At 41.9% G+C, this 22,043-nt stretch overlaps 2 protein-coding genes across 4 annotated transcripts; both read left to right on the top strand.

The window, feature by feature from the left end:
- The first annotated feature begins 281 nt into the window (after positions 1 to 281).
- On the top strand, positions 282 to 15,586 carry gramd1c (GRAM domain containing 1c). 3 transcript variants are annotated; one of them, XM_080794205.1, is made up of 18 exons: positions 282 to 443; positions 3,043 to 3,149; positions 3,922 to 4,045; positions 5,154 to 5,254; positions 6,162 to 6,257; positions 7,661 to 7,741; positions 9,750 to 9,868; positions 9,973 to 10,126; positions 10,252 to 10,393; positions 10,682 to 10,831; positions 10,992 to 11,110; positions 11,234 to 11,376; positions 11,494 to 11,597; positions 11,964 to 12,134; positions 12,578 to 12,644; positions 12,820 to 12,939; positions 14,350 to 14,455; positions 14,794 to 15,586. In XM_080794205.1, exons 2-18 carry the CDS (start codon positions 3,069 to 3,071, stop codon positions 14,857 to 14,859), a joined length of 1,944 nt encoding a protein of 647 aa, XP_080650331.1. In that variant the 5' UTR covers positions 282 to 443; positions 3,043 to 3,068; the 3' UTR covers positions 14,860 to 15,586. The 3 variants fall into 3 exon arrangements, with proteins under 3 accessions (XP_080650331.1, XP_080650330.1, XP_080650329.1); XM_080794204.1 differs by having other exon boundaries at positions 3,038 to 3,149; XM_080794203.1 differs by having other exon boundaries at positions 3,035 to 3,149.
- Positions 15,587 to 16,261: 675 nt separating this feature from the next.
- Positions 16,262 to 22,040, top strand: zdhhc23b (zDHHC palmitoyltransferase 23b). The gene is made up of 5 exons (XM_080794004.1): positions 16,262 to 16,503; positions 17,222 to 17,435; positions 17,790 to 18,485; positions 19,706 to 19,873; positions 21,000 to 22,040. Exons 2-5 carry the CDS (start codon positions 17,296 to 17,298, stop codon positions 21,286 to 21,288), a joined length of 1,293 nt encoding a protein of 430 aa, XP_080650130.1. The 5' UTR covers positions 16,262 to 16,503; positions 17,222 to 17,295; the 3' UTR covers positions 21,289 to 22,040.
- The last annotated feature ends 3 nt before the right edge of the window (positions 22,041 to 22,043 follow it).

Genomic DNA, 22,043 nt, shown 5'->3' with positions numbered 1-22,043 from the left:
TGCAAGTAGGGAACTAGACATCACTTGTGAGTTATGACTTATGGTGCTTTGAAACAGTTTGTTTGTTTTTTGTTTCACCCCCTAGAACGCCTAAAGGTTATTTTTAGTTACCCCTTGATTAACCATTAAATATGCAAAAGAGCAAATCAAAGAGGAGGTGACAACTCCCAGGCGTGTTCAACTTCACCTGCAGTTGGTTAGCTGAGTGAGATGTCCGCTGGACCTACCTGTTTCACCAGGTTAGCCCACTTAGTATGGACAGCACAAAGAAGACGCCTTAAGTCAAGACGAGTTTCGTGACTGAACAGTCAAGGTTTGAAACTAACTGCGAGGTTATTGAAACTTTGCTTTGTGGACCAGCTAGGCAGTGTTTCCCTGTTTTCATTGCGGACGGATAAAACTCAACTGGATAAGGCAATCATGGATCCAGCCGCCTGTATTAGGTACGTTACAATTGAATTATCAACTTAACGCTTTCTAACCACGTGGGTGTGCCACTGTCATTCACTGTCAGAAGCGTACGTGGTGCATGCGCAGTGCACGAAGTGTCCTCTACTGAGTGATCTGATCCATAACCCCAATAGTTCAGGCTCCTTATCAGGACGCAGGCTTAAACCTTATGAAGTTGTAGCACGTAATATTGGCGTAGCGTACAGTACATCACTGTTTCCCACAAATGGGTCAATCAGGGACCAATTTGGGTCACAACTAGAGTAAAAATATCCCGATATTCTTTTCCCATGTACACACACGCCTGCTTGTGGTTGTCCATCGTGTCCGATGATGACTAGCCCTGGTCCATGCATTGGACCAGGGCTAGATGATGACCATCTTCTCCTATTTGTGACTTTGTGAGTCTTCTGGTGGCTGTAGTCCACACTCACACGCACAGGTCCATCCCATGTCATTTTCTTCCGTAATAAAATTGAAAAAGTGAAACTTTCATATATTCTCAATTCATTGTGCATAAAGTGTAAAGTATTTAAAGTATTTTTGAGTGGTGCAACCACTCCTACAACCAGCAATGTCCGTGTGTACCTGTTTGTTTGTGTACCTGTTTGTGTACCTGAATGAGCACGAGTATGTGACTTATTAATAGCAGTAGGGGGCGCCAGAAACAGAGAGAGGGGTAGTGCTGTGTCTCTAATGAGACCCTACACACAGAATTCTGCAAATCCATTCTCCGTACCCAGCGAAAAACACCAAATAATGCATGCAGGGCAGAATTAGGACGATACCCACTCATAATCAAAATAAAAAAGAGAGCACTTAAGTTCTACAACCACCTAAAAGAAAGTGACCTAGATGCACTCCATAACAAGGCACTCACTCACAGTGAAACTCTAGAGAGATGCCCCCTCAGCCAGCTGGCCCTGGAACTCCGGGCACAAACACAAACAGAGCCACGAGATAGAAAACCCATTGGACTAAACCAAATTATAAAACAGCAAAGGGAAAACTATCTGACACATTGGAAAGAAGCAACACAAAAGCAGAGTAAACTAGAATGCTATCTGGCCCTAAACAGAGAATACACAGTGGCAGAATACCTGAGCACCGTGACCGACCCAAAACAAAGAAAAATCTTAACTAGGTACAGACTCAGTGAGCACAGTCTCGCGATCGAGAAAGGCCGTCATAGGCAGACCTGTATCCCGAGAGAAGACAGACTATGCACCCACTGCACACTAAACGAAGTGGAAACCGAGCTACACTTCCTAACCATCTGCCCATTGTACCAAGACATCAGAGACACATACTTCCCACAGATTACAACCACACACGGAGATTTTGAAAACATGACCAATGACAAAAAACTCCCATATCTGCTGGGCGAAGTACAACAATGTGCAAACACAGCAGCAAGATTTGTGAGTTGCTGTGATAGGAGAAGGATATCAAATGGAACACAACCACCCTAAAGACTAATAATTGTGTATATTCCTGCACTATACCTGCATCGAGTTATCTTGGTACACAGAAGTTGATCTATTGAAGATTCTGACCTTCAAAGTACATAATTTTTGTTTTGATTGTATTGCTGTATTGTTGTATTGTTCTTTCTGCTTTGGCAATGTAAACGTATGTTTTCTCGTGCCAATAAAGCCCTTTGAATTGAATTGAATTGAGAGAGAGAGAGAGAGGGGGAGGGGGGGTGGGGGGGGCAGGCCTACACGACACCAGTGGTTCCAAAAGTGGGGTCCGGGGACCTCCAGGGGTCCATGAGGGAGTTCCCAGGGGGACCCCAGCTAAAGATAGTATGGACCCAAATGGGTCTGTAACTCTGAGCGTACAAATGGAACCGTTGAGCGTCCATTTGGTTCCACTTGTACTTGTATACACTCAGAGTTAAATTAACATTGATTTACAATATACATTGGGAGCTCAGAGATGGAAATGCAATTAAATGGGGGTCCGTCCGTGCATATCACACTGGGGGTCCTTGAAATTAAACTGGTTGAGAATCACTGCTAGAGCCGTAAAAACCTTCTCTTATGGGGGTCCCTGGCATATTAGTGTCAATGTGGGGGTCCTTGACATGAAAACGTTTGGGAACCACTGCCCTACGGCTACACAGTGTACAGTGAGTAGATCTGCTATTTTCATCAGATTTTCATCTCGACTCTGGACCTGAAAAGTTTGGGAGCCACTGGTCTACATTATTACTGCTTTCCGTGCTTTAAAACTATATCTTGCGCTGCCGGTGCGGCTGCTAGTTCCCAGTTACGTGGCCTACACCCGGCCTACAGTGTGTGTCGGTGACGATGAAGGCTGACTTGTCAAGTTGTCTCTAGGCAACAATTTCCCCAGGGTTGCTCCACAAGACAAACCAGTTCTATTCTCCAGTTATTGTCTTCCACTGTGTTGAAGCTGAGCAATCCCCATTTGACCTATTTATTTATTCAAATGTCACTTATTTTCTCTCCATTAAGGCCTCACTGTATTTGAATATTATGTTGAATATTGGAGATATATAATTTAGGCTATAAATCTTCATGCAAGATCACTAAAATCAATCATTTATCTTTTAAAGCAGTGCAGAAGCCCAGGTGGACCAGGTATCCAACATGGCCAATGATGATGTTACCGTCACAGAGGAGACAATATCCATGGGGGAAACAAGGTGGAGCTCCTCTGAGGATAGTGAGGTAAACTTCTCATTTAATAAAGTTAGATCATTGTCTTATCTGGCAAACACAGCACAATGTTGAAACCTTGAAATTATGTATTTATTATGAAGTTTCTGAGCTTGACCTCAAGAAAATTTGAATATTTTCCCAGTACATTCACACTGAGGTCTAGGCAACTATCAATTATTATCTAGTTAGTGATTATTCCATTCCTCATTTGAATAATAATTTTACAATATAAATTGGTGATCCCAGAGATAGAAATGCCATTAAATGGGGGTCCGTGAAATTAAACAGGTTAAGAATCACTGCTAGAGCCGTAAAACTCTTCTCTTATGGGGGTCCCTGGCATTATCTCAAAAAGCATGGCAATACATCACATAAAGTAGTAGTTATCATGAAACATGCGTAAGCTAAGAACAGTGGACAGTGGAATATCTATATAATGAAACTATACAATATAAACTATACATAATACTATGCTATACATATGTAGGCCTACTATGAAGTGACTACATACAATGCAATTCTAGTGATGTCTACATAACATGCTATAAGTCTGTATCAAATGCTATCTAAGTCTACTGTCTATTGTGAGCAGAGATGATCGTGCCAAGGGATTTAGTGTACAGTGAGAAACACACAAACACAAACACACTGCAGTTTCTACAATGACTTGGTGTATGTTTTCAAAGTTATAAACAACCGTGGTCGTGGTTGATTCAGTTAGTCTAAAATATGACATTTGGATGACTTCACAAATACTAATGTCTCAATTTTTGTACGTCAGGCCTCTGACTTTCAAGGGCAGTGCCTGGCAGCTCCCCAAGCCCCTCCCACTACCTACAAACAGAGATGTGAGGAGTTCAAGAAGATATTCAAAGATCTTCCAGAGTCAGAGAGATTAATAATGGGTGAGTAACAGTCTTGTGGTGTCAAAGGAGATGCTTGTTTGTTTCACGAGACTAAGCTGTATTAAAAAGTAAATATTATAAATACCAGGAATGTGCCATGGCTACTATGCAGTGCCGGTTCTAGGCCTTTTGAGGCCCTAGGCAACATATTATACAGAGCCCAAAATGTTTATAAACAAATCACAAATGTTTATAAACAAATCACAAATGTTTATAAACAAATCACAAATGTTTATAAACAAATACCAAAATGTTTATAAACAAATCCCAAATCCCTTGGTCCTACCCCCCCGACCATGAGACTTACTACAGGTAAACTGGTAGTGGTCCTACCCCCCCATGAGACTTACAAATCCCAAATGTTTATAAACAAATCCCAAATGTTTGTAAACAAATCCCAAATGTTTATAAACAAATCCCAAAATGTTTATAAACAAATCCCAAAATGTTTATAAACAAATCAAAAATGTTCATAAACAAATCACAAATGTTTATAAACAAATACCAAAATGTTTATAAACAAATCCCAAATCCCTTGGTCCTACCCCCCCGACCATCAGTGCCGGTTCTAGGCCTTTTGAGGCCCTAGGCAACATATTATACAGAGGCGCCCCCCCCCTCCTGCTTTGCCACGCCGGATAAAAATTGTAAATTTGCCATGAAAATGCTTCAATCTGGTGCACTTTGAGATCAAAATTAAGAAGCTAGGTGGGGGCCACATGTGGCCAGTAGCCCATGTAAGGGATACATGAAAAAAAAAAAATCTTCTCCCTGTGACGAGGCCCCCTCAGTGGTTGAGGCCCTAGGCGACCGCCTAGTTCGCCTATGCCTAGAACCGGCCCTGCTACTATGATATCAACATAGTGGTTGTTGAAAGGAGTATAAATTAGGGATTGTGTTATCAACCACATAATAACTTCATTCGATGTCTGCAAAATTACGTATTGATTGGTAAAATAATTGACTATTAGTCAGCTAAGAATGTATTGCATGGCGCAGATGCCTCATTGGTCATTAGTCTTTCTGTATCGCCCTATTTATCCTAAACAAGTACACTTGTTTGTAAGGGTCATCTACTTTTCTCACCTGTCCTACCTGTTATCTTCAGACCACGGGTGTGCCTTACAGCGAGAAATTCTCCTACAGGGACGGCTCTACCTCTCAGAAAACTGCCTCTGCTTCTACAGCAATGTATTCTGGGGAACAAAGGTACAGTAACTTGGGAAACAGGGCTTGGAAATTGCAACGGTAGTGCACAACATGTACTATTATTTGCTGTACTATTATTTTAACTGAATACCAAACGACTCGCCCCTTTACCAACTCGCCCCACGAAATGTTTTAATGTAGTTAACAGTTAATTTAGTATTTCCCTCCCTCTCTGAAATCTGAAATGATCTTGTATACAGATTTATTTGATTGTATAGTAGTCGATCTCTATACTCTTAAGAATAACATGACACAGAGACGGTGACTGCTTAATTAAGTTAATTTAGGACCTTCTAGCAGTTCATTTCGTTTTATTAAACACATTTCTTCCATGTAGCTAATGTTTTGTAAAGGCATCATCTGCTATTATGCCCGTGAATATACAGAGTGAACTTAACAATGATAAATTAATATAATAATACCTTTTATATAATCATCAACATGAATTATGTTTGTTATTTACAGCTAGGTAGAGTAGTGGGGCGAGATGGAAAGGGGGCAACCGTACCTGTTACCTTTTAACTACTCTGGACAGATTTTGAGGATGATAATGGCCTGATGGATGCAGGCCACAGAATTTCCTATACAGTACACGATTTCTAGAAATGGTACAAATTATAAGCACACTAACCAGATGAAAACTGAGGCATTAAAATAACTGTACTGCCAGTAACAAGCTGTTACCATAGAGTTTAGATTGACCTGTTGTCAGCTGGATAGTGTTCTTATATTTGAGCTGCTGGCTGTTTTTTAGATATCATAGGAAATTGTACTGGCTGCACCCACACTTTTGTAACACACTACTATAGATAAGTCTTTCTGGGCTAAATTGAAATGAAGGTGTAGGTGGATCTCATGCAGTTTTTGACAGTCAACCTTTGACCTCTGTGCTTTTGTGGTCCTGTAGATTATATTAACTCTGAAAGACATCACAGCCATGAGCAGAGAAAAGACAGCACGGTTGATTCCTAATGCCATCCAGATCTGTACAAGCACAGAGAAGGTATCACATTTACAATTTCTTTCTACGAAAATCTTGCTTAAAGGAGCACACCCATTTTCAACCTTCTCTTCATATGCAGTATAATTGATCTGACTCCTCACTAATGTGCATTATAAGATGCCGGCACAAGTTCCATGTACTACTAACTCTGTCTCATTGGTTGGTTATGGACAGTTCAGCAACCTGCCTACCAATGACACCAACTACAGCCTTTCTCTTCCTGGAAGCAGTGCCGGTTCTAGGCCTTTTGAGGCCCTAGGCAACATATTATACAGAGCCCCCCCCCCCCTCCTGCTTTGCCACGCCGGATAAAAATTGTAAATTTGCCATGAAAATGCTTCAATCTGGTGCACTTTGAGATCAAAATTAAGAAGCTAGGTGGGGGCCACATATGTTTATAAACAAATCACAAATGTTTATAAACAAATACCAAAATGTTTATAAACAAATCCCAAATCCCATGAGACTTGGTCCTACCCCCCGACCAACTGGTAGTGGTCCTACCCCCCCCCCCCCCCATGAGACTTACAAATCCCAAATGTTTATAAACAAATCCCAAATGTTTGTAAACAAATCCCAAATGTTTATAAACAAATCCCAAAATGTTTATAAACAAATCACAAATGTTTATAAACAAATCACAAATGTTTATAAACAAATCCCAAATCCCTTGGTCCTACCCCCCCGACCATGAGACTTACTACAGGTCAACTGGTAGTGGTCCTACCCCCCCCATGAGACTTACAAATCCCAAATGTTTATAAACAAATCCCAAAATGTTTATAAATAAATCACAAATGTTTATAAACAAATCACAAATGTTTATAAACAAATACCAAAATGTTTATAAACAAATCCCAAATCCCTTGGTCCTACCCCCCCGACCATCAGTGCCGGTTCTAGGCCTTTTGAGGCCCTAGGCAACATATTATACAGAGGCCCCCCCCCTCCTGCTTTGCCACGCCGGATAAAAATTGTAAATTTGCCATGAAAATGCTTCAATCTGGTGCACTTTGAGATCAAAATTAAGAAGCTGATGATGATCTTAAGGTGGGGGCCACATGTGGCCAGTAGCCCATGTAAGGGATACATGAAAAAAAAAACTTCTCCCTGTGACGAGGCCCCCTCAGTGGTTGAGGCCCTAGGCGACCGCCTAGTTCGCCTATGCCTAGAACCGGCCCTGCCTGGAAGGTTAGCAGGCCAATTAAAAAAAAAAAAAACTGGTAGGCAGGTTATCCACTGCCCTCCTCTCGAGACACAGACCGACAAATGAGTGAGGACCAATTTTACGAAGATACTGTAGGTTGAAAATGGATGAAGTGGTCCTGTAGTTTAATGAACAAAACCATCAATTACAAGAATCAATTACTACGTCTTTTATAACTTTGAATTTTCACCCTCAGCTGTTCTTCACGTCATTCTCAGCAAGGGAAAAAAGCTACCAGGGTATTTTCCGCATGTGGCAAAATACACTAATGGATAAGGTAAAGCCCTCCAAGCCTCCAAGACATTTTGCACACACACTAACACGTGATCCACCAACTCATTATGACTATACTGCATGCTGCCCATATACAGCTCACATTAACGTTGGTCTGTTCTGAGGTTTTAAAATGACTGATAGACAAACATTGCTGTTCGTCTGAATAAGCTCTCCCCCAGTGCACAATATGACTTTAACCCTGTCGCACAGCAGCACTTATCTCATCGGTCCAGAGTACAATAACGGTGTCATCCATTGGGTTTATTCTATTTCGTTATGGAAACATTGGAAAGTAGGGCAAAGTTTAGCATAAGGTGACGGGTTATGTCTTCAAATGACCTATTGCTGCTTATTCTTCCTATGCATTCTCATCATGTTCCCAATGTATGTGGGTATCCTATATGTGTGTGTATGTGTGTGTTGCATATATATATATATACACGGTAGGTATTTGAATGACTCGATTTGCATACTAATGTTCCCAATGTATGTGTACTCAATATTTGAATGACTCGTTTTGAATATCTTAGCCTGCAAGCCTATACTGATAATAACATTCTCAACGCATAGGCTACTGTGCTACTTGCTACCTTCGGGGCTGAGACTCTCTAGGGTCTGAACTTGAAGAACACAAACAGGCTAGCTCTAGCTCAATGAAAACACTATTGTCAAAAGTTCATTGACCTCACCAGGTGTGGCTAGAGGGATACATTTGCATACAGAGGATACCTGCTCCACCGAGAAAGCTCTGCTTCCAGAGGCTGCATTTACATTGAAACTTAACCTGAGCTGCGGTGTGTCAACTCAAATCAAAACAATACGAATCGAAACTCACTTTAAATAAGTAGACAAGCTTTTTATTTACGTATTTCGGTATAGAAACTGGGTGACGAGTCATTATTTCTACAGTATATTGTCGCAATTTGTCGGACGGTTACTTCCTGAACGCAGTGCGCACGGATCGGGATCACAGTCCACAAACTAAATGTGCAACTTTTGATAGAGAGACGCGTCCAGCCGTCCACCGCTTGCAGGTCTGCCATTCTCTGGTTTTAATGTTATGAATAGTTGAATACGCTCCAGTAGTGCTTAAAGTGGAGAAACACGCGGCTAGTTTATTCTTTCAATTTGGTTTCGAAATTATTGTTCTTTTGTTTAAGTTTTTAGATGCTCATTCTGGTATGCAGCTGTTTGTTGCTTAGCTTACTTTTTCATGTTATGGATACGGTTTTCTTTGGTCTCTTATTGTTTTCTGTGCACTCTAATTACATGACCATTTAGCATCTAGCGTTTCTTGACAAGCTAGGGTTCATGTTTTGCTCTGTCGTGAACTTTGCACGTCGCTCTGGTGTCTGCTAATAATTTGACTTGTAGACCAGACCACCTTTACATTATTCTGATATGTAGGTCAATTCTTTCTTTTTACTCTTTGTGCATTGAAATCTTATTGAAGATGCAAACTAAATGGCATTGCGGTTGCACCTGCAATGACTGTAAAGAAATTGAATTAAAATGGGTCCTAGTCGTGGCTACAGCTTTGCGTTTTGAATGGCGTCATCGAGATGTGCCTCCTATTTTATTTGTATTATATGCATTTATTACATTTACTTGAAAGTTGAAACTACGATACGTTATGTGAAATGGTCTGACTCTCTACTCTCTACAGACAATGATTAACTCTATGTTTATGCAGTGCACTGGTCTATCAAGTTTGTGACAGTACTGGTTATTATCTCATCTGTTGAAGTATGTCTTCATATCTGGAGAAGTATGTATGGATTGCAGTTTCCGTGGGGAACTCTAGAAGATATTTTTGTTATTGTAGTGGAAAACTGGCATGAAAAGACAAGCTTGCTGCATGGAAAAAATAAGGAAGAGTCCTTAGACTGTGACTTAAGAAATAGAATTTATTTTAATTTTATATAGAGTGCTCTGTGCTGTAATTGTGCAATACTAAGGACCCCTGGGGCTGTATTGTAGCTGTATTGTAATGCCTTCTCTTCCTTTAGCCTCTGACTAGCTTGGAGCTTTGGCAGATGGTTAAACAGCACTATGGCAATGACCTGGGCCTAAGCCATGAAGAGATGGAGAGCTTACAGGTATCCGCAGAATCATCCACGCAGACCAGGTGAGTGTTCTTGTAGCCTAGACATGCTAGCACAAATGGATATCAACAGAACACACGTACATTACATGTGACCAACCACACATTGCATTGATGTCTGTCTGTAGCTCAACCATGAGGCCCAGTCTGGAGGACAGGCTGGAGCGGACCTCCTCCCGCCAACCTGGTTTGGAGCAGCTGGGACCCCTAGAGGCCTCCACACCTCAGGGAGAGGACATGCCGTCTCCCATTGGTTCACAGAGCCCGAACACTAACAATATGGTACGATAAACGATGTAGAGGAAATGTACTTGTGTCAAATGGAGTGGCTTTTGAGTGTCTCAATCTGTGATGGAACTCATTTTGGCATTTTGTGCACATGCATGTGTATGTTGGTCCTCCTGCAGGATGACTCTCAGCGCAGCCCTGCTCCCTCGCTTCACCGGTTTGCCGCAGAGCGGGTGTCCAAGCGCTCTTCTCTGTCTCTAGACCTCAACGCCAACTTGGATGATGTCTCTGAGCACAGTGCTTCCGAGAGTGCAGAAGAGGGTAAGAATTACACCACCATTTTGCAACATAATGTTGCAAAATGATCTTATGCAGTGCTGTAGCCTAGGATTTTTTCAGATGGTATACCATAATTATCTCTGTGGTCAATGGATGAAATGGTTAGAAGACGGTACACGCTTTTTTCCCCCCTCTAAAACGTCGCCACGGCATACTACGTAGGCTATATATACACCGTATAACTGTAGACTACACTGATCTTATGTCCGTCTGTGTGAGATTTTATTTATTCATTTTCTCATTTTCTTCTCTTGTGTTCTGTGTTCTTAGTGGAGGAGCCAGAGCGGGTGAGTCTCTCCCAGGTGCAGGGCAGACTTTACCTGAACAAAGTCTTCCACATCAGTGCAGAGAAGATGTTTGAGCTGCTCTTCACAGACTCTCCCTTCATACGCAGGTTCATGAATGTCAGGAAGATCACCAGTAAGTCTGGCTAATCCTCTGTTGTCATCTTCAACTCACGAAAGCAAACACCCAATTGCCAAACCTGTTGATTGCCAATTGCTAGAGCTTTTGAAATCCTATTATGTATGATATGATATATTATGTATGGTTCATAATTTTTTCATGTACTTGTTATAAGATGCAAGCTTTAATCCATGGCAAAGAGAGGCCTCTGGAAACATGAAGAGGAGTCTAAATTACACTATAACGATCAGCAATCCTCTGATTGGGAAGTTCTCCACAGCTACTGAAAACCAGGTATGGTTACTTCACTTTGAATATGGCAGCTGTAGATAAATGGACAATAAAGTTGTTTGAGTACATTTGAATACATTTGTGGCTCGCTCCATGTATATTTAAACTCCACCTATCTACTCTCAGACCTTGTACAAAGAGTCCAGGGAGGGTCAGTATTACCTTGTGGATGCTGAAGTGTACACCCATGATGTTCCCTACCATGACTACTTCTACACTCAAAATCGCTACTGCATCATACGCAACTCAAAGCGCAAGTGTCGGCTCAGGTAACGCAGTGCTTTGGATGTAATTGTAATTGTAATGTATTCCGTTGTTGCCTTTTCGAATTGTGTTGTACAAAATGTATGTAATTGTAACAGGAGCTTATCTTGTGCCGCTGTTAGGGTCTATACAGATGTGAAGTACAAGAAACAGCCATGGGGTCTGATCAAGTCCTTTATCACTAAGAACTCTTGGAGTGGACTAGAGGATTATTTTAGGCACCTGGGTGAGTAATGAGATTTGTTCCAATGTTTTACTAATTAATTGTCTTCTTGCTTCAGATAGTGGTTCTGCTGCATTTGCCAACAAGGAGATTATATTGGACAGTTTTGCCCACCTCATTATTTTATATGGTTTCCTTGCTGTTTAATGATCCATTAAATACACATTTCACAGTCCTGTGTTGTGAAATGTGTGCCTGAGGGAGGTCTTTGGGACCTTGAAAGCAAAGGGCTTATTCTTTCCCCTTATGACTCTGGCCTTTTATCTGACTCCTATGCCTCACCTTGTGATGCAAGGGTACTGAAACCGTGCCACCTGTCCTTGATGCCATGATACTGACTCTGTTGTGCATGTGATGCAATGGTAACAGAATCTGAACTACTGGAGGAGGAAGCGGAGATGAACCAAGGGGGTGGAGACTCTGGGAAGATGGGTGGGCTACGGAGGAGGAGGCGGACTTACAGCAGGACGACCCAGGAGCACATGAAGCCCACTAAGCAGTATGGGCCAGACTTGGAACAACACAGAGAGGCAAACATTGGTACAGTGATTATTTAACGCTTCGTTTACATGTATATCGGCGTTCGGGTGCGACAGGTGATCCTCTAATGCCATATATAGTAAAGGGATGGGCAACCCTACCGGACTTGAAATCTACTTCTCCATTTCTAAGGCAGTCAAATTATTATTGGATGTTTTTTTCTGGGTTTTTCAAATTACTCTGTGATAGACCAAAATGCCCCTAGAGATTGAGCGGTCAATCTTAAAGACATAACTAGTACGAAATGGATGATAAGTGTCAGTTTATTGCAAATGGTGAATATATTATTTACAACAAAACTGGAAATGTACCAATTTGGTTTCCTTTTCATACACTCAGTTATATGCAAACATCGTTTTGCTAATTGACTACAATTAAACAAACATGACTTAAATGGTGCAATACATCCTTAACTGACCCGATTTGGACTTTTTGTGTTACAGGCCCTATAGAAATGAAAGGCCCATGCTGGTGGAACATCACTACCATAGTGGCTGGGATGAGTGTCGTGTAAGTCAACAGCCTGCTAATGCCATTTTTTTATTATTTTTAAAAAATATGCTAATTAGAAAATATTGCACATATGAACCTCATTACAATAATAATAAACTTTTCTTCAGCCAATTGGTGGCCAATACCAGCTTGTGTATTTAAAACCAGTGCTTCCTCTCCTTTTTCCCCACAGCCTGCTGATTCTGACACTGCTTAATCTGGGTTTATTCGTCAAGCTCGGGGCAATGGAAGACGTGGCTCACCGCATGTACCTGACCACCAAGCACCGACTAAGGGAGAAGCATGACGCTAGGTCAGTTTATCTCACTGCCGCTTGCATGGACATCAGATTCTGAATTGGTTCCGATGCAAATAATTGTGCCACCATAACAGTACTGCCCCACATACTCACTAATGCTCATTATATGATGGCACAACGTCTACTCTGCTGGACTATGGATAGTTCAGAAACCTGACTACCAATGACATCATTGATGGGGATTACAAGCTAATAGAAAATACCTCCCCTCTCTTCTGGAAAATTAGCATGCTGAAATAGAAGCCACTGTTCTTGCATTAATACAAAGTTTGAAATCCTTTTTGAAATAACCAAACCTGCTTACCAATGATTTGGAGACTGTCCACAGCCCACCTCTGAGACACAGAGCGAGTAGACAAAAACAGTGCCATCTTAAGGCCAGTCCACACCAATGCAACTCCTTCCAGCTGCAACTCCTGGAGTTGCATTGGTGTGTACTGGTCTTTATAATGAACAATAGTGAGGCGCAACTATATGAAAACCAGGTTTAAAATGGGTGAAGTGGTCCTTTTATCTCTGATGCCATCTTCTCTGCTGTAGAAAGACAAATCTGATTCAGGTAATTCGTAGTAATCATGGTCACCTGAGTGCAGGGAAGAGCAGTGAGGTTGTTCTGTGGTATTTTGAACGGCATAATTAAAGAAAGCTCTTGATCTTATGACTCAGATGTTGAAACGGCCACTTTTAAAGAGGCTTGTCAACCTCAGCATGTGGCTATATGTAAGTGACTTGTATGTGACATAATCACCCATGACATTCATTCAGATCTTCCCTTCTCACTGCCCTACACGGCCCTCTGTTAAATGCACTATATTGCTCTTCTTTAAACACTCATTTCCTGCTTGTAAATACCTCTCTTTTACCTTATTCATTACATTATGATATAATAATGTGATTATATGGATTACTAAGATAAATTAGAGACCTTTGACAGATGCCTGTTAACGGTAACTGTTGAGAGACTGTACTTGCTGTAGATTCACTGTATTGTACATGTATTCATCCAGATACTCACTGTTGAAGGTCTGTTGACACTTGACAAACATTTTCATATTCACTGTTGATGTGCTGTTAATTATTTATAATGTATATTCATTGTTAGACATCATCTGGTACTCATTTGTAGCCTCTGCATATTCATCTGTATACCATTGACTGGCTACATTCATTCATTGGCAATAGATTCATATACTGTAGTAATAAATAATAATGTAAGTAATAAGCTCTGTACATAATGTATTCATATTGTACATAATGTTCACTCATTCATAGACCCAGTGTTTGGTTTTGACCCTTCCCTGTATCTCTCCTGTGTTTAATTTGTATTTCTGTTGCTACTATGACACCTGAAGTCCCCTCAGGGATCAATATCTTGTGATCATAATTCCATCTCTCCATCCATAGCCTAGCCTCGGAGTATGTGCAGAGAGAGCCCCATGTACACAGGACCAGAGAAGAGACGGAACTATTAAAAGCTGTCCTCCAGGACTCCATTAACCTTTTAGAACAGGTGAGTCTGACACGACATCACTAAGATTAATCAAAAGCATTTGCTTTATTTTTATTTGGGATATTTTCTCTTTTTTTGTGTGCATCAGACAAAGTGAAATAAAGCTCAAAGCTGTGTACCAAAATTCAGTGTTAATTTAAGCCTTTATGGGTCCATTTCTACACTTTGATATTTAAACTGGATTATGAGCAGCAGTCTTCAGATGTTTTATCTAATTTCTAGCATATTCAATTCATACATAGTCAGACAATACAATTCTTCACTTTTCTAGGCTGCTTGTCCAATTAGGAAATCAGTAGCTTCTTTTTGCCAAGTCCTCTCTCCTCCTTTTCCAACAGCTCCGAAGTTCTCTGGTGTTGCTGCAGGAGAACTTTATGACCAACAGATCAGCAACATTGCAGTGACGGTACCCGCTCGGCCACCTGGTGACCACTAGTGAACAACACCCATCAGCCTTGTAGCGGTGAAAGCTGCACCAATGAACTGCCCCTGAAGACATCTTTTATACCTAGGGATGTTGCCATGGCGGTGTGCCTCCAGACAGACTGTGTTGTTAATGGGTCCCGGGGTATTTTGGTATGTGGTGGGGTGGAGGTGAAAGTTATCGTGTGGAACGGTGGGTTTAATTTTCTGTGGGGACTTTGTTGCCAGCTCTTTTGCTGGCATGTTCTTCACTCTCATCTTGAATGGTGTTGCTGCATTATTCCACCGAATTCAAAGGATGTAGTGTACTATAAACCTGTACCAGAGACTTTTTTTATATTCTCATGAAAGTGTGCCATATGGCCCATTTACCATTGATTTGTCATCACCTACCCAGAGTGTAGTATGGTTAAGAAATGGCGTGCAGACATGAGTCACATTTTATTTTTTTAAATGGCTTTGATGTTTTAAAGTGTTTATTTTATTTTGTATTTTATTTACATTTGCCATGGGTTTTTGTCATTAAATTTCTCACATAATTTTTAACTCTGAAATGTGAGCTAGTATGCACAGTTTGCATGTGGATTTTTTCACTCAATGGTAGAATTGCACCTTTATTGTATTTATACTGTTAATATCACCGCTGGGGCATTTTCTTGTGTATTCTGTCGTGTACATTCGTTTGCAATAAAAGCGAATCTTTTTGCAGCCTGTTTTTGTGTTTTTAGTTTCTTGAATAGGATTATCTGAGACGAGGTCTATAGCTGGTCCGTGTATTTTACGGCCATTTGAATTCTAATTTCGTATTTAACAAACAGTATTCAGAATACGGTTTGGTGTTCTGAAAACTGTTTGTCAAATATATAAATGGTAAATTTAAACATAGAATATGGTTCGTTTTCTGAATACTGTTTAGAAATTGTTCATTAAAAACTTAGAAATAGGTATTTAAAACTAAAATATAACCCGATTTTCGTTGGTGTCGTTCGAAACAGAATTAAGAATTCATTCAACTCACAGCACATCTCATTCAAGAAACTGAACTTGCAGATTTGACATTTTTGCCATCCAAATGCGTTATATGGTTAAATGGGCCCTAAGAGATGCAGAAATTAACTAGAAAAAGTGCCCTTCTGGGCACAGGTCTCCACCAGGAGTATAGGAGAGTGTGTGATGGCAAAATGTTTAGGAGTAATTTAAACTGTGTGTGTGTGTGTGTGTGTGTGTTGTAGCGCCACCATGAGGCTGATTTGAAAACTGTCAAGTGGCATTTCTTCTTCAGCCTATAGTGGGAATAGCCATGGTCAGTAATACTGCCATTGCCGTCCCGTTTCACTATGGTTGGCTCAATGGTTATCGGTAGCCTACACTAAACAGAACAAGATTAGCTAGCAAGAAAAGAAGCATTCATGGACGGATGGACTCTAGTAAAAGCGTTCTGACAAGGCATCGGTCCTCCCCAGGTCCTCCCCCTTTAATAGCTGTCGGATACATCTATGGTCGGATACAGCTAGCGACTTCCGTGACACAAAACACAACAAATGTGACGTCTGTCTTGAGAAATTATCCTGGGCTGGAGCATGTGTAGTTGTGAATTCCGATTCATGAAAAAGTCTGTTCTGCAGGTATGTTACGTATATTATTTAAATTCGCTTTAAAGTAATCTTTTAGGTTAGGGGAGTCGTACAGCGCTGGGAAATGACATGAGGAAGTTCACACTCACTGCTGAGCCACCATGTTTCACTTATAGGGAGGTTGGTAGGATATTTTAAGAGGCATTTGGTTTTTATTTATAGACATTATTTGTTTTACCAAAATGGGTAGACAGACACAGACATGATTCTGTTATTGTGAATTTGTGACCCCCCCACACTAGCCCAAATTTAGACCTGGTCCATAGCCCTAATGCCCTTTTCTGCCGTTGCATTAAGCCAGGCATTAGTGCTATGGACCAGAGCTAGCCCAACTTCAGCTTTTGAACAATATCAAATGGATCACATAAGATCATAATAAGAGAAAAACACATTTGGGTTCCCCACTTTTATCGAGCAAGTTCTCAATGGAGACATATAACTGAGCTGTCCATCCTTAATAGGTGGGATGGGACAACATCACTTGCTGGGGGATGTTTAACCTGTCCTAAGAAATCTTAGGAGGGTCAAAAGGAGGGTCAAGCCATGCTTGTTGTTGTGGTTTGGATGTGTTTGGAAACACTCCATCCATGCAAACAAAGTCCATGGAAATGTTAGCTCAGCTGCTATTTGCAATGGTCAGTCTTGCTACCACTGCTTCATTGTAGCGGTTTTCTCACATGATGAACTTTTGTCTGTCTTTGCTCTCTAGTGATAAATCCTTCTGCGCCGCCGCGCTCGCATACAAGGAGACCTGCTGACCGAATAGCTGCAAGGCTGTCTGTCATGAAGAAGCGAGCTAAAAACCTGGTAGCGGAGGAAGACGATCACCTGTGCTGTTGTGAGTATGTGAACAGCCATGGGGAGCGGAGCCACTTAGCAGCCTGCTTCTGTGACTGTGAGGACCTGGATGAGGCCTGTGACAGGTGAGAGGCATTAGACGTGACATCGTACCTCATTGTTGTTGAACTTGAAGCACTATCCGATAATCAACTCAGCGTGCTGTAATAGATAGCACCTCTTTTTCAAGGATAGGCCTACTGTTCCACAACAGCCTCCAGCTCTTGTGTAGACGAAAAAAAGCTCCCCTTTGCTGTCACTGATGGGCAATGAAGGGATTTTAGTATTACTTCTGGACAATGTTGGGTAATAATGTGTAACCTATTTTTCTGTGTAATGAGTGAAACTGTTGGGGGGGAAAATGCTCTGAAATGATTGGGTCCTAAACCCCTAATCCAATCAGACACATGTGGCCAATAATACTTCGTTCCTCTTTTCAGATGGCTAAAGAGGGAATCACAGAAAGCCGACTCCATGTCACGGCTGTCTGCCACAGTGTCAGACCGCATTCGCATACCCTGGCTGTGGGGCGGAGCCCAAAGAGTGGACCTGTCCGTGATCCTGCCTATTTTTCTACTTCCTGTCCTGCTGCACGTGGCAGCCCTTCACGCCCTCCTTGGCGTGGTGGTTCTGATAGCGCTGCCGGCCCTAGTGGTGTGGTACTACTACATTACCCACCGCAAGAAGGGACGCACGCGCTTCTTCCTCAGCCTGGCCCTCTTCTCGCTGGGCTACATGTACTATGTGTTCGTCACGGAGGTGTTTCCGCACGGGGAGGTGGGGCCGGTGCGGTTGGTGGTGGTGACCGCCGGGACAATCCTCACCCTTTTGGCCCTCGCCCACACCAGGAGGGAACCAGGGTGCGTGCGGGCGAACCGGGGGAACATCCACAGCACGGTGACCTACCACGGCCCTTTGGCTGACAGAGATCCCGCCTTCAATGGCCCTAGGCAGGAAGTGGTAACGACTGTGAACAACCGCACGGGTTCGTCATCATCGGAGCAAGCGGGTGCGGAGCAGAAGGAGGGCGTCCAGAGGAACTGGTGCCTGGCATGCAGAGCGGTGTGCCCCCCCAGAGCTGGACACTGTCGGATCTGTGGAGTCTGTGTGCGGCGTCTCGACCACCACTGTGTTTGGTGGGTTTGATTTGAATGCATTGAATGCCATTGACAATGAATGGTCAGCTTTGAGTGTTTGTGTAAACACACGAAGGTGAGGACGCAAATTGTGATTGGCTGGCATTAGATGATTTATGATGATAAGAGCGACCCTCACTTCACACGGGTGTGATTTCATTTCTCTTTTAGGCTACATAATTTCCGCCCTTTTCATCTATATTCAGGGCTATATCTTGCCTTACCCCTTATCCCTAAACTTATTTGCCATTTTTTACTATTTAAAAAAAACCTTTTAAAATAGTTCAAATAGCTAATCTACTAGCTCACAACATGTAGATGTAGATCAGCTAGTTTAACTATTTTAAAATGATTTTCAAAATAGTAAAAAATGGCAAATAAGTGTAGGGATAAGGGTGGCGCAAGATGGAGCCCTCAATCTATTCAGTAAATTAGAAGCTCGACCGGCCGCTCTAGCATAAAAATGGTGTAAACTAGGTTTGGACGCGTTTTTTGGAAAACCGGCGGAAAAATGCTGCTAAAATCCGTGGCCTGTAGAATGGCCGTTGAGGGTGTTTGATGACATTGTGTAGAGTGGTCCTAATGGGCAAAAGAGGTGGCTGAAATGTGCCTGAATAATGTGTTTTATATTAACTGTACTGTAATATGTGAAGACATTGAGGGCGGGGTAATACATCTAGAGAGTACTTACTGTACAGTATGAATAGTCTGGGGCAAGTTGGGAGGCAAGTGGAGTGCTGGTAAGCTCAATCCTAGCAACCAGACACCACATCGACGCTATTCTGATTCTCGTAGTGGGATTCATAAATAAAAGGTAAAAGTAAGAGATTAGATTTACTGAACTTTTTTTCTATATATTATATTTTTTCACCTGTTGCTGATCAGCAAAGATTTAGTCGATACTCAATAGTTCTTTGTAGCTGTTATGCATTGAGAATCTTGGAGTATTGATTATTCATACACATTTCCATATTATATAGACTCACAATTACAATTGAACATCTGCTAACTTCCATTATTAGCTTCCACCAAAGTATGCTTGTGAGTGCATCATGTGTACCTGTATATGTCGTATACCCCAGGGGTTGTAGCACTTATAATAATACATCAGAATTATATGTCGTAGCACACTCGTAGCATCATTATAGAGTACACACACGACAGGGTGTGTGTGTGTGTCTTTATTCTATAATCATTATGCATCTTCTCCGCCAATGCAGGATAAACAGCTGTGTGGGGCAGGCCAATCACCGCAGCTTTCTGCTGATGCTCCTCCTTTTCCTGTTAACCTCACTGTATGGGATCAGCCTGGTGCTGCAAAGTGTATGTGCCCAACAGAACCTCTTCACTGCCCTCTTCTACTGTCCTGGAGTGTACAACCAGTACAGGTAATGCAAGTACACACTCTGGAGTCGGCACACGTACAAACATCTGCTGAAGTACCCAAAGAGCCACTTTCTCAGTAATTAAGACTCAAGTCAGTTTGTGGTGATTATCACTGTGGTGTAGTTTTCTGTGGGTTAGAAAACTACAACATTATGTCACTCGCTGCGATCAGCTATCACCGCGGCGTGGACCCCGACACATCTCTCTGTTTTTACTTCCCGACAAGTCCTTTCACTCTGGGGCTATCACTGATTGGTCTAGAAGTTGGGTGGGCAGTCCCCTTGGTTTTGCAGGCACAGAGAGAGGAGCAGAAACAGAGCAGAGAGACTGGATAGAGAACAAAGTAATGGAAGAAATATGAATAGAGACAGCAACAGAAAGCCACGGCATAAAGCGAGAGAAAAGGACTGAATAGAATAGAAAAGCACAGGAGAAAGAACCTCCTCCTCTCAAACTGTTCTCCTCTCAAACCTGTCCTGAACGAGAGTCCAACAGTGGGGGTGTTATGTGCGTGCGTGCGTGCATGCTCCAGGGCTACCTTGTGGTTTTTAATTCTCATGTCTGAAAATAGACCTAGCTCAGTCTGCTGAATAGCCGTTCTGTTAAATGATTATAATAACAAAAATATGCTGTTTGAAATTATGAATACATTTTAATGTTTCATAAATCAATCTGTGTATCTCATCAGTTTGAATCTGTTCCACCTGAAGAGGGATTGGATTAGCAGCATGATGCTGCTGTTCATCTCAATCCCTCAGAGAACGTAAAGCCTCCCTATTGGTTTACATGCAGGTCCCATTCTTTAGGGATTAGGGGTTTAAAAAAATGAAATGTGTGCATATGTGATTTATTAGACTCCAGAACTGCAATTGTTTTTGCTTGTTTGATATTTTTCCATTTTTCCTTTTTTACCATTTTAGCGTTCAGTTACAGATTGCCATGAAATGTTGCGATGCATTCTGTATTTTCACCATTTCTGAAGTGGTTAAGTGTGTCTGTCTGTGCTATACATATTGAACCAATCGGAAAAGTATTAACAAGAGCTTGTAATTAAATAATAATAATTGTTGTAGCAACAGGATTTATGTGTCTGTGTGTGTGTGTGTGCGTGGTCTTTGTATGTTCCAGCACTGCACTATGCTTCACCTGTGCGTGGTACAGCAGTATGGTGACGGGTGGGCTGCTCCACCTCTTGGTCCTACAGGTCATTAACATCAGCTTCAACGTGACGGAGCGCGAGGCCCGCATCGCCCTACGAGAGAAGACTGCCCGTCGTGCCTACTGGGGACTCGTTGTGGACACGGGCGTCCACTCTCGAGGTTTCCGCAGCAACTGGGTGGAGTTCATGACTATGGGTGACAATCTGTACACGTCCTGCCCGAATGACAGCCCTTCATGCGATCCGACTAAAGTATGATTTGCAATGGCTATATTCTTTATGGCCACTGGATGACAGCAGAGCTGCTCCTTTTACTTCAGACTCGTCTCTGCCCATGACCTGGCTGCCAGGGTAGAGATTTACCATGAATTCAATCAGCAGACCTTTGTTAGACGCTCCTGAACAAACTGATACTAGACGCATCGACTGCTATTAATGTCAATGAGTGACAACCCCTTTGTCCTCTGTATATCTATTCTGTAACTCTTCCACATTGACCTCTCCTCCCCCCCCCCTCTCCCCCTTGCTGCTGCTGCCATGCTCTATTTTAATCTGTCAACTTCATTACGTCCCCTCACACTGGCGATTCTCTCAGACTACTCCATTCTAGGCTTGCTGACTGACAGCAATTCTATGGGTCTTTTTTTAATCAAAGTAACAGTTACTGATGCTAGATCCAGTTGCATTAGTTCATTTCCACTGACGTCTGGGGAAACGGTTACGGTTGTTGGTGATCATGAAACGGTTTACTTTGACATCAGTAGCGCTTGACAAAAAAACATCAACAAGATCTCTGCAGAACTGGAAAAGGAAGATTCAAATCCAGTAGCAATCCAAAACGGTCCATATGTTCCCACGGCATTGTTGGCATTTTGAAAAGGATCAGGTGTTGCCCAGCTTTGTTTTTAATGGATATTCAAATGGTCATGGATATTTCTGCACAATTTATACCAAAGTATTTTTGCACTGAACATTGAAAGTGAAAAATAAATAAGTCTATCCAACTGCTTTCA

This window comes from Protomyctophum bolini (assembly GCF_963924005.1).
Source record: "Protomyctophum bolini genome assembly, chromosome: 21".
Lineage (NCBI taxonomy): Eukaryota > Metazoa > Chordata > Actinopteri > Myctophiformes > Myctophidae > Protomyctophum > Protomyctophum bolini.
The sequence above is the reverse complement of the archived record's forward strand: the minus strand, read 5'-3'. Positions and strand labels throughout refer to the sequence as shown.

What these genes read in the sequence shown, in the direction of transcription:
- gramd1c (XM_080794203.1), top strand. Translation starts at nt 421, where the DNA reads ATGGATCCAGCCGCCTGTATTAG. An exon ending in GCTCCTCTGAGGATAGTGAG is followed by an intron (nt 3,150 to 3,921) that starts GTAAACTTCTCA and finishes TTTGTACGTCAG; the next exon opens with GCCTCTGACTTTCAAGGGCA. An exon ending in CCATTAACCTTTTAGAACAG is followed by an intron (nt 14,456 to 14,793) that starts GTGAGTCTGACA and finishes CTTTTCCAACAG; the next exon opens with CTCCGAAGTTCTCTGGTGTT.
- zdhhc23b (XM_080794004.1), top strand. Translation starts at nt 17,296, where the DNA reads ATGAAGAAGCGAGCTAAAAACCTGGTAGCGGAGGAAGACGATCACCTG. An exon ending in CTGGATGAGGCCTGTGACAG is followed by an intron (nt 17,436 to 17,789) that starts GTGAGAGGCATT and finishes TCCTCTTTTCAG; the next exon opens with ATGGCTAAAGAGGGAATCAC. An exon ending in CTCGACCACCACTGTGTTTG is followed by an intron (nt 18,486 to 19,705) that starts GTGGGTTTGATT and finishes CCGCCAATGCAG; the next exon opens with GATAAACAGCTGTGTGGGGC.